Below are 12,670 nucleotides of genomic sequence, written 5' to 3' on the forward strand. Positions count from 1 at the left end.
GAGTTATCACTCAGATCAGTCTCCCTGGAGGCTCAGAGGTTAGGGTTTTTATAGACAATTTGCCAGGCAGGGGACTAGGGAAAGGGTGCTGCTCATTGGTTGGGGATGAGATTATGGAAGTGTGGAAAACGGTCCTCCTGTGCTGAGTCCACTTGTGGGTGGGGCCACAGAATAATTTGTGTCATGAGTCAAGTCACAGGCCCAGGCAAGGTCAGTAGATTGCCAGAAAGTCAGAAAAAATTTCAAAAGACCAACCTTAGGTTCTGCAATAGCGATGTTATCTATGGGAGCAATTGGGGAAGTCACAAATCTTGTGACCTCTGGCTACATGACTCCTGAGCAGTAAGGGATTATAAAAACTACCTACCTCTTATTAGAATTCAAGCCCCTCCCATAATCCTAACCTTGTGGCTATTGATTAGTTTTACAAAGGTGGTTTAGTTTTGGGAAGAGCTGTTATTATCCTTGCTTTTTTTTGTTTTTGTTTTTTGAGACAGGGTCTTGCTCTGTCACCCAGGCTGGAGTGCATTGGCGCAATCTCAGCTTACTGCACCTTCTGCCTCCTGGGTTCAAGCGATTCTCGTATTTCAGCCTCCCGAGTAGCTGGGACTACAGGTGTGCACCACCACACCCAGCTAAGTTTTGTGTTTGTAGTAGAGATGGGGTTTCACCAAGTTGGCCAGGCTGGTTTCGAACTCTTGGTCTCAAGTGATCTGCCTGCCTTGGCCTCCCAAAGTGCTGGGATTATAGGCGTAAGCCACCATGCCCAGCTATCCTTGCTTTAAGATTAATCTGTAGGCTGGGTGTGGTGGCTCATGCCTATAATCCCAGTACTTTGGGAGGCTGAGGTGGGTGGATGGTTTTGAGCTCAAGCTTAAAGTTTGAGACCAGTCTGGGCAACATGTAAACCCTGTGTCTACAAAAAATACAAATATGAGCCAGGCATAGTGGCTCACACCTGTAGTCCTAGCTACTTCAGAGGCTGAGGTGGGAAGATCGCTTGAGTCCCAGAGGTGGAGGCTTCAGTGAGATGAGATTGCACCACTGCACTCCAGCCTGGGCGGCAGAGGGGGATCCTGTCTCAAAAAAAAAAAAAAAAAAAAAGAAAAAGAAACTATAAACTAAATTTCTCCCAAAATTAGCTTGGCCCTTGCCCAGGAATGACCAAGGACAGCTTACACATAAGAAGTAAGATGGATTCAACTATGTCTGATTTCTCTCTCATAATTTTGCAGAGGCAGTTTCACAATCAGAAAAATGTAGAATTTGGTACATTCTTTAAAACAGCTGGTGGAAGTCTTTAAAAATCATTGTTGCCTTGGCAAAGCTGCTGGGATTATAAAAGAAAAAAACCAAAAAGTTAAACAAACAAAAATCATTGCCATGGAAAAGAAGGGAGGATGTTCTAGATTTTAAAAGATTAAGGAGATAGTAGCCACAGGCAATTTGTATATATTGATTAGATGCTGAATTGGGGGAAAAATAGCTTTAAAAATATGTCTGGGGACTGGGCAGTGGCTCATGTTTGTAATCCCAGCACTTTGGGAAGCTCTGGCGGGTGGATCGCTTGAGTCCAGGCAGATTCCTTGAGCCAGGAGTTCAAGATCAGCCTGGCCAATGGGGTGAAACTCCGTCTCTACAAAAAAAATTAAAAAGTTAGCCAGGTGTGGTGGTGTGCACTGGTAGTCCCAGCTACTCAGGAAGCTGAGGTGGGAGGATCGCTTCAGCTGGGGAGGTCGAGGCTGCAGTGAGCTGTGATCGTGCCACTGCACTCCAGCCGGTCTACAACTTACTTTTAAATGGTTTTACCAAGGAAAAATAGTGTGGACACACACACACAAAGACATAGATGGCATTTATCTATAACCTGTGGTGTCCAATAGAATAGTCACTGAAGCCACATAGAACTATTTACACTTAAATTACAATTATAGAGCAATTAAAAATCATGTCCTTATTTGCACTAGCCATATTTCAAGTGTCAGTAGCCACATGTGTCTCATGCAATGTTTTGGGCAGCACTGAAAATGGAACATGTTCGTCATCATAGAAGTTCTCTTGGATAGTGATGCTATAGACACATAGAACAGAAAGCAAATGTGGCAAAATGATAACAATTGCTGAAGAGTAGAAGAGTATACAGTATCTATTATTCTATTTCAATTTTTCTATAGATTGGAAACTTCAAAATAAGAGTTTTTTTTTTTTTTTTTTTGAGAGAGTCTTGCTCCATCACCCAGGCTGGAGTGCAGTCTCAGCTCACTGTAACCTCCGCCTCCTGGGTTCAAACAATTCTCATGCCTCAGCCTCCTGAGTAGCTGGGACTACTGTTGTGCCCCACTATGCCCAGCTAATTTTTGTATTTCTGGTAGAGACAGGGTTTTGCCATGTTGCTCGGGCTAGTCTCAAACTCCTCGCCTCAAGTGATCCACCTGCCTCTGCCGTCCAAAGAGCTGGGATTACAGGCGTGAGCCACAACGCCCTGCTTCAAAATAAGAGTACTAAATACCACATATGATCCTAGATTGGGGCCTCGACCAGAACAAATTTTTTTTTCTTTCCTTTTTTTTTCTATGTTGGGCATTGATAGGACAATTGGCAAAATGTGAATAAAGTCTGTAAATTAAATCTTAGTATTATAAAAAGTTAAATGTCCTGATTTTGATAATTGTGCTATTGGTTATGTTAGAAAATGTGTTTGTTGGGAAATACACCCAGAACTATTTAGGGGTAAAGGGGCACAACGTCTATAGCTTACTCTCAGAGTTTCAGGAAAAAATGTGTATGTGTATGAGCACGGATACTCCTCAACTTACAGTGGGGTGACGTCCTGAAAAATCCATCATAAGTTGAACATATCGCAAGTTGAAAATGCATCTGATGCTCCTAACCTGCCTAGCATCATAGCTTAGCCTAACCTACCTTAAATGTGCTCAGGACAGCTAGGCAAGATCATCTGGTGAAGGGGGTACACGGCAGAATATCAGTTGTTTGCCCCTGTGATCACGTGGCTGACTGGTGTTGCGGGTCACTGCCACTGCCCAGTAGTACCGCATATGACTATTCTGCCAAAAGACCAAAATTCAAAATTTAAAGTACAGTTTTTACTGAATGCATATCGCTTTCGCACCATTGTAAAGTCAAACGTCCTAAGTCGTGCACCATTTGTAGTCCCTGTTTTTTTAAAGGCATGTAGATCCATGCTCTTACCACCAGGTGGCCTCAGTTAACCTTGGTCCCTGTGTAAATCACTGCACCTCATTTTTCTACCCTGGGCCATCCCTCAGTACCACAAACCTTTGTTCCTAGTACTGTTCCTTTGTCGCTTCTGAATCTTAGCCACAGCTGATTTTTTTATCTGTTGCCTTCTTCCCTTCCGTTCCTTTGGGGCCTGGGGAAGACAGTTACTGCTATAAAAAATCTGAAGGCGAATTTGGCTTTTGCTAAGTTGTAGACACCATTGTAGGACTGTCACCTTTCAGAAGAGTCTGGGAGGGATAGATTTGCTTGTACTCAAACAGGGAAGCTCAGGCTAGGATAGACTTGCCATTAGGGGCAAGGGAGCATCAGTTGTATCTCTGATTTGGCACAGGATGGGAGACGTCTAGATGTGTTGTACCATAGCGACCTGGCACTTCCATCAGGGGTGATATACACTAGGATATCTGTCTACTTCCTCGGCATGAGGCTTGCGTGGCTTTGTGCTCCGTCAGTCTTTGGCTTCCTGGTCTCAAATGAACATCAGAATTGTCGCTACATGAAGGCTATGAGCGGAAGAAGAAATGTAGATGGCTAATGACACATGGCAAAAATATTCAACCTCACTGGTAATCGAAGAAGAGCAATAGAACAAATAAGTAAAGTTCAATAATGATATGCAGCATGGTGTGGAATCAGGCCGGCTGGGTGCCCAGTGTGGCTTGTAGCTCCCTGGCTATGTAGCCTGGGGCAGTGACCTCGCCTCTCAAGTCTGTTTTCTCCTGGGTAAAATGGGGCGATGGTATATTCCCTGCCTCATGGGTTTGTTGTGAGGATTCAGTTAGATAATGTGTGCACATGGCAGAGGGTCTTTAATGAGTACTCATAAAATCTTAAATATTATCTTTATTTCAATTAAAATTTATAAATTGGCCAGGTGTGGTGGCTCACACCTGTAATCCCAGCACTTTGGGAAGCTGAGGTAGGCAGATCATCTGAGGTCAGGAGTTCGAGACCAGCCTGGCCAACATGGTGAAACTCCTTCTCTACTAAAAATACAAAAAGTTAGCTAGGCATGGTGGCGGGCACTTGTAATCCCAGCTACTCAGGAGGCTGAGGCAGGAGAATTGCTTGAACCTGGGAGGCAGAGGTTGCCGTGAGCTGAGATCGCGGCATTACACTCCAGCCCGGGCAACAAGAGCGAAACTCTATCTCAAAAAAAAAAAAAAAAAAAAAATTATAAATTTTGTTATGTTCCCAGGCTGGTCTTGAACTCTTGGGCTGAAGCAGTCCTCCCACCTTGGCCTCTCAAAGTGCTGGGGTGCTAGGCATAAGCCATCATGCCCGGCCTTAGCTGTAATCTTTACACTGTGCGTTTTTAACTCATGTGATTTGCAAAAAGTGAACAAGCATATCCCTTAGCCCTCTGTGATATCTGGTGAAATGAATATACTCCTGTAGCACTGATGGGAGGCTCAATGGGTTTTACCTTTCTTGGAAAGGAATGGGCAGTTTTAAGAACTTTAAAAAGTGTTCATATCCTTTGGAGGAATATTCAAGAAAGGCATGCAGATGTGTGTGTTCATGATAATTTCCCCAGAGCGAACAATTGCAAGCATTCTATTCGACAATGAAAGAATAGTTAACATATACCTATTATGAGCTCATATTGCAGTCATTTAAGAGTGACTTATGGGGGCGAAGAATTTTTAAAGAATTGAAGCAGTAAGAGATGAAAATCTGGAAGGCAGTTTATGGTGAATTGGTGATGATGGTCACCGGCAATTATCCCAGTGGTTTCAGATTAGGGATGATTTTTTTTTTCTTACACTTCATATTTTTTTGGTGTGTGTATTCACGTTTCTTTAAAAAGTTTTTAGAATCAAGACAAAAATAAAAGTATTGATTTATTTTTTAAAGAAATAACCAAAAAGAGTCAGAACATCTGCCACAGGGGGGCATCTGGGAGCCCTGGGACTCATCTTTGACTTTTTCTTTCTTTCCCAGTGGTGTCCGCAAAGCCCAAGGTGCATAATCGTCAACCTCGAATTAACTCCTATGTGGAGGTGGCGGTGGATGGACTCGCCAGCGAGACCAAGAAGACTGCAAAGCGCATTGGGAGCTCTGAGCTTCTCTGGAATGAGATCATCATTTTGTAAGAGAAAGCCCCTTCTTTTTGAATGCAGCAAGATGGGGAAAGAGAGAGGGTGCTCCAAGGGGGTTGTAGGAGGTACAGATTCCCGGTGGTACCTCCGACTTTTTCTGCCTTTGGTACCCAAGGTGCCTCTCTTTAGGTGTTCCTGCACCATTGAGCTCATAGAGCGTTCATTATTAGCTAGAGGGTTACAGGGTCAGCTTTTGTGGGGGAAAGGAAATATGTGGGTGTCTGCTGTTTTGGTTCCCCCTCCCCAAGATGTCAGCAGTTTAGTTTAAATGTTTTCTTCTAAGTTATAGGAATGATCTGCTTGGATGTAATGAATCCGGTATTTGTTTTCCAGGAATGTCACGGCCCAGAGTCATTTAGATTTAAAGGTCTGGAGCTGCCATACCTTGAGAAATGAACTGCTAGGCACCGCGTCTGTCAACCTCTCCAACGTCTTGAAGAACAATGGGGGCAAAAGTACGTATGATGAAGGGGGTGCCGACATGATTCATTGATGGGGATGGGAGGACCTGGCACATCAACCTGGTGTTGCAGTTTCCCCCAGGACTGGGGCTGCGGTACCTCTGTTCTCCTTGGATGCTGAATTTGGAGTTTTAGGAAGGCTGAGGGCTCCTCTTTGCCTCCACTGCAGAGTTTAGCCCTCTCTGTCCAGGGCCTGTAGCAATGGGATGCAGTGGTGTGTTGCCCTTGACCCTTCCTTAGGGACTGGAAACTTTCTGTCTGCCTTTGCTGCTCTTCCCATTGCAGGAGATGTGTGATATGTTGAATGAAACTGTCAAATGCCTCTAGCCTAAATCATTGCTTTTCTAGCCTCAGCCCTAAAACAGAACAAAGGAGCTGTGTATATACATATATGTGTGTGTGTGCATGCCTGTGTGCGTGTGTGCACGTGTGTGTCTGGGATAGTTTTACAAATAGTGCCCTGTGCTTACTTGGCACTCAGTAAACATTTACTGGATGTTGGAACGTGATGGACGCGCCATCTGAATTAGCCAACGTGCCTCTACGTCACAGACATATAAATCCTCATCTATTTATTGCTGTTTGTGGTCAGTGGCATGGCCCATGGCTGTGGTATTGGACCCTCCTTCATAAGGCCTCTATTCAGAGTGGTACCATATGTGGCGAATGAATGGCATGTTAAGAAAGGCTCCTTTTTCTCTTGATGTCTAGAAAGTATTTTCTGAAAGTGGATGTAGCTTAAGAGAGAAGTGGGGACAGGGAGCATTGCGTCCTAGGGAGCGTGTTGCATTCATTTAAGAGTCTTTCTTTTCTCTCCAAGCCTTTCCTTTTAAGCAATGGGCCACTTGAAAGGTCTTTGAGCCTCCTCTGGTCTTTTCTTTTCTGCTGGGCACATGGAGATGTGCTGAACCCATTCTGGCCCGAGGAACTGTTTAAAACCAGAGATGTGCCTCCACTTTAATCCTGCAAAGAACTCCCTGATTGCTTTGTCTTCTGAGTTGGTGTTTATTTTCCCAAACCCTAGCCAGCCTTTTGTAATTTGATCATCAGGGAGAATTCTATTTATTTCAGTATTTGGAAATCTACTTGTGGATAGCCTCACATTAGGATGCAACAACCAGCATGAGGGTCCTTTTTTCTTCTTCATTTGCCCAGCCAATATGCTTTTGCTTTCAGTTAGCAAAAGTCCTCGGAGAAATTGTGAGCTACAGAAAAGCACATGGATACACAAAGAAAACAAAATTTGCCCATAATCACAGCACCTAGTAATAGTTACTGTACTGTTTTTTCTTTTCTTTCTTTTCTTTTTATTTTTTTTTGAGATGGAGTCTTACTCTGTTGCCCAGGCTGGAGTGTAGTGGCACAATCTTGGCTTACTGCAACCTCCACCTCCCAGGTTTAAGCAATCCTGCTACCTCAGCCTCCCAAGTAGCTGGGATTACAGGTGTGTGCCACCATTCCCAGCTAATTTTTGTATTTTTAGTAGACATGAGGGTTCACCATGTTGGCCAGGCTGGTCTTGAACTCCTGACCTCAGGTGATCCGCCTGCCTCGTCCTCCCAAAGTGTTGGGATTACAGGCGTGAGCCACTGTGCCCAGCCTGATAGTTATTCTTAATATTTTTTTAAAAGCAATTTTATGGCCGGGTGTGGTGGCTCATGCCTGTAATCCCAGTACTTTGGGAGGCTGAGGTGGGTGGATCACGTGAGGTCAGGAGTTTGTGACCAGCCTAGCCAACATGGCAAAACCCTGTTTCTACTTAAAAAAAATACAAAAATTACCCGGGGATGGTGGTGGGCTCTGTAATCCTGGCTACTCAGGATGCTGGGACAGGAGAATTGCTTGAACCTGGGGGGTGGAGGTTCCAGTGAGCCGAGATTGCACCATTGCACTCCACCCTGGGTGACAGAGCAAGTCTCAAAAAAAAAAAAAAGAGGGATTTTACTTTAATTAATTAATTTTTATTTTTATATTTTATTTATTTATTTTTTTAGACAGGTTTCTCACTTTGTCACTCAGGCTGGAGTGCGGTGGTACGATCTCGGCTCACTGCAGCCTCTGCTCCTGGGCTCAAGTGATCCTCCCACCTCAGCCCTCACCCCCTAGTAGCTGGGACTGCAGGCACACACCACCATGGCCTGGCTGTATTTCATATTTTTAATAGAGAGTAGGTCTCATTATGTTGCCAGGATGGTCTGGAACTCCTGAGCTCAAGTGATCCGCCTGCCTTGGCCTTCCAAAGTGCTGGGATTACAGATGTGAGCCACTGCGTCTGGCCAATTAATTAATTTTTTTTTTTTTTTTGAGACGGAGTCTTGCTCTGTCGCCCAGGCTGGAGTGCAGTGGCGTGATCTCGGCTCACTGCAAGCTCCACCTCCCGGGCTCACGCCATTCTCCTGCCTCAGCCTCCCGAGCAGCTGGGACTACAGGCGCCCACCACCGCGCCCGGCTAATTTTTTGTATTTTTAGTAGAGATGGGGTTTCACCGTGGTCTTGATCTCCTGACCTTGTGATCCGCCCACCTCGGCCTCCCAAAGTGCTGGGATTACAGGCGTGAGCCACCGCGCCCGGCCCAATTAATTAATTTTTAAATTGAGATGGGATCTCGCTATATTGCTCAGGCTGGAGTGTAGTGGCTGTTTACAGGCACGGTCACAGCTCACTGTAGCCTCACACTCCCAGCCTCAAGCCATCTTTTGCCTCAGCCTCCGGAGTAGCTGGAACCACAGGAGTGCATCACTATTCCTGACTATTGTTAACATTTTGACGTATACATTTTTGAGCTTTTTAATTTTATCTTTTAAATAATTTTTTCCCCTCAGATCCTTGTTCTAATCTTCTTTTATGTTTGTAGACATATATTGATGTTTATGACATCAGTGAAACTAAATTGAGGTTATACGTGAATATATTTTGCAATATGCCTTTTTCTCTTTAAAAATGTATCAATATATCTTTGTTTTTATTTATTTATTTTCTGAGATGAAGTCTTGCTCTGTTGCCCAGGCTGAAGTGCAGTGGCGTGATCTCGGCTCACCACAACCTTCGCCTCCTGGGTTCAAGCGATTCTCCTGCCACAGCCTCCCGAGTAGCTGGGACTACAAGCGCCCACCACCATGCCCGGCTAATTTTTGTATTTTTAGTAGAGACAGGGTTTCATTATGTTGGCCAGGCTGGTCTCGATCTCCTGACCTTGTGATCCGCGCGCCCCGGCCTCCCAAAGTGCTGGGTTATTACAGGCGTGAGCCACCATGCCCGGCCTATATTTATTTTTAGTTGTTATAAAATACACATGATGTAAAATTAATCTCATTTATAAGTTCTAGGTGTACAGTTTAGTAGTGTTAAGTACATTCACCTTGTTGTACAGCCGTCACCACCATCCATCTCCAGAACTCTTTTCACCTTGCAAAACTCAAATTCCGTGCCCATTAAACCATGACTGCCTCTCCTCCTGTCACACCAACCCCTGGCAGCTACCCCTCTACTTTCTGCTTCTGTGAATTTGACTTTTCCAGGTAGCTTATGTTAGTGGAACCATACAGTGTTTGTCCTTTTATGACTGGCTTATTTCAGTCAACATAATGTCCTCAAGGCTTATTCGTGTTGTAACACGCATCAGAAGATTTTTCTTTTCTTTCCTTTCCTTTGTTTTTTTGAGACAGGGTCTTGCTCTGTCTCTCAGGCTGGAGTGCAGTGGCGCGATCTCAGCTTACTGCAACCCCTGTCTCCTGGGTTCAAGTGATTCTCCTGCCTCAGGCTCCCAGGTAGCTAGGATTATGACAGGTGTCTGCCACCATGCCCAGCTAATTTTTGTATTTTTAGTAGAAACAGGGTTTCACCATGTTGGCCAGAGTGGTCTCAAACTCCTGACCTCAAGTAATGTGCCCACTTTGACCTTCCAAAGTGCTGGGATTATAGGCATGAACCACCGCATCTGGCCCAAGATATCTTATTATGTATGTGCAAATATACCAAAATCTGAAAAAATCTGAAATCTGAAACACTTCCAGTCCCAAGCATTTCAAATAAAGGATACTTAAGAGACCTGTACAATTTACCTTCCCATCAGCAGTGGCTGAAATTGCTGGTCTGTGTTGTACCTTGGCATATATTGGATATTACTTGTAAAAAAAAAAAAAACACCTTTTTTTTTCCTATTCGATAACTATCAACATTATGATGGATTTTCTTTTTCTTTTTCTTTTTGGATGAATTATTTTTATTTTCTTATTTTTTACTCTTTTGCTCTGATCTCCTGGCCTTTCACTAAGAAGTATTTTAAAGTATATTCTAGATGTCCTGACATTTTATCCTAGATTCTTCAGCATGCATCTTGTTAAAACAGGACATTTTCTTTATTTTAATTCTACTTTTTTCTATTTTTTTTTTTTTACTTTGAAACATTTACATAAAAAACCAGAACATTATCTTACACAATTACCATATCATTATCACATCTAGCAATAGTGACATGAATTCCTATTGATGTCCAATAACCTGTTCATAGTTTCACCATTTTTCTCAAACATGTCGTTTTGCAGTTTTACATTTGGTTTGCTTGAACCTGGGTTTAGGAATGTCCATTCATTGATTGGTCTATCTCTGAGATCCCCTACTTCCACCGTACTTTTTTTTTTTTTTTTTGGTGAAAGCAGATTTATTAAGTAAAGGAAGGCAGGGCGTGGTGGCTCAGACCTGTAATCCCAGCACTGGGAGGCAGAGGCGGGTTGATCACCTGAGGCCAGGAGTTCGAGACTAGCCTGGCCAACACAGTGAGACCTTGTCTCTACTAAAAATGCAAAAATTAGCTGGGTGTGGTGGCGAGTGCCTGTAATCCCAGCTACTCAGGAGTCTGAGGCGGGGGAATCACTTGAACCTGGGAGGCGAAGGTTGCAGTGAGCTGAGATTGTGCCACTGTAGTCCAGCCTGGATGATAGAGCAAGACTCTGTCTCAAAAAAAAAAAAAAAAAAAGTAAAGGAATAAAGAATGGCTACTCCATAGGCAGAGCAGCCTCCACCCTATTTTTTAAAGCTATGATTTGTTGAAGGATACTGAATGATTAAAAAAAGTGTTTATTGCCCTATTCATGTCCTTTGCTCATTTTTATATTGAAGTGTGCATTTTTCTCTTTTGGTGTTGAAATAACTTTATATGTTAAGGTTATTATTCTTCGTCTTACCATTGGTAAATGTTTTTCCCATTTTTCTTTTGCATTCTAACTTTGTATGTTTTTAACTTTTTGTAGTCCAATCTGTCACCCTTTATGTTTTCAGCATTTTCTTTCATGCTTTGGAAGGCATTCCCCCTTCTGAGATGAGGTAAATGGTCACCTCTGTTTTTCCCTAGGTCTTTATGATTTTATTTTTTCACATGTAATTCTGCATCCAAATGAGTTTATTTTTGTGCCCAGTATGAGTAGGGATCTAATTTATTTTTTTCCCTAATATGGAACTGATTGGTTTAGCACTACTTATTGAATAATCCATCTATTTCCCAAATGACTTGAGTTGCTTCAGCTTATATTAAAAACATATGTGTACTTGGGCCTGCTTAGGGACTTTCCATTTAATCTATTGTTTTATTAGCCTTTCCAAATCACTCTGTCTAAGCTGTTGTAAAATTATGTTTTAATACCTGGCAGTTAAGTTTCTCTTTTTTTCCCAAAGTCTTCTTGCTTCTTTTCTTTGCATACATCACATCACTAGATGAACCTTAACAATTTTGTCAGACTCTCCCCTCTTCCTACTCCCCATGCACTCCAAAAAAATCTCTTGAGATTTTATGGAGTCCTGTCATATGTAAAGTTAATGTAATGGGGAATTTTCATACTGAATCTCCCCACCTAGGAACATGGAATGTTTCTAAATTAATTCAAATAATTTTGAAGTTATCTTTAAATAGATTCCACTTTAAATTTTAAAAAGCTTTGATATTATTTTCAGTGGGATCTTTTCTTATTCTGTCTTCTAACTCAGTATTGTTGGTAGATGGCTGTTTCTGCATTTTCTTTGTAATCTGTCAGTTTACTGAGTTCTTTAGTATAGGTTTGCAGTAGTTTCTTTTGAGTTTGCTTGGTAGACTTTTTTTTTTTTTTTGAGATGGAGTCTCACTCTGTCACCCAGGCTGGAGTACAGTGGCATGATCTTGGCTCACTGCGACCTCCACCTCCTGGGTTCAAGCGATTCTCGTGTCTCAGCCTCCCAAGTAGCTGGGATTACAGGCGCCCGACACCATACCTAATTTTTTATTTTTGGTAGAGACAGGGTTTCACCATGAAGGCCAGGCTGGTCTCGAACTCCTGACCTCAGGTGATTTGCCCACCTCGGCCTCCCAAAGTGCTGTGATTACAGGCGTGAGCCACTGCGCCTGGCCTGCTTGGTAGACTTTTATGTGAGTTGTGACACTGATAATTTTGTTAATCCTAAGAGATAATTATGTTTCTATTTTGTGTTAGTTGCTTTGCATAAAACTTTCTGTTTTAGTGGTGATAGAGAAATGCCCTTTAGTAAATCACTTCTACGTGTAAGGTTGGGTATTAGTAGCCTTTTTCTTTATTCTTCTTTTTTTATTTTATTTTTGGCACCTTTCTGACTGGGAATCTTTTTGACTTATTAATCATTGCAGGTTAAAAAAAAAAAGTCAGGAAGGATGTTGAGTTTTTTTTGAGACCGGGTCTTGCTTTGTTGCCCAGCCTGGAGTGCAGTGGCGTGATCACCATTCACTGTGGCCTCTACCTCCCAGGCTCAAGCAGTCCTCCCGTCTCAGTCTCTGGAGTAGCTGGGACTATAGGTGTGTTACTAATTTAATTTTTTTTTTTTTAAGAGATGGTATCTCACTGTGTT

General features: G+C 42.8%; 1 protein-coding gene across 4 annotated transcripts in view; it reads left to right on the forward strand.

Moving 5' to 3' along the window:
- Positions 1-12,670, forward strand: part of WWP2 (WW domain containing E3 ubiquitin protein ligase 2) — a 181,301-nt gene that overhangs the window by 30,596 nt on the left and 138,035 nt on the right. For 3 of the 4 annotated variants that reach the window (XM_025370285.1, XM_025370287.1, XM_025370286.1), the window contains exons 3-4: positions 5,206-5,353; positions 5,697-5,818. In XM_025370285.1, the coding sequence (XP_025226070.1) occupies positions 5,206-5,353; positions 5,697-5,818 (270 nt within the window). Of the gene's footprint in view, positions 1-5,205; positions 5,354-5,388; positions 5,479-5,696; positions 5,819-12,670 lie in introns of those variants that run through there. The other variant, XM_025370288.1, reaches the window with a different exon arrangement.

Source organism: Theropithecus gelada, chromosome 20 (assembly GCF_003255815.1).
Source record: "Theropithecus gelada isolate Dixy chromosome 20, Tgel_1.0, whole genome shotgun sequence".
Taxonomy (NCBI): domain Eukaryota; kingdom Metazoa; phylum Chordata; class Mammalia; order Primates; family Cercopithecidae; genus Theropithecus; species Theropithecus gelada.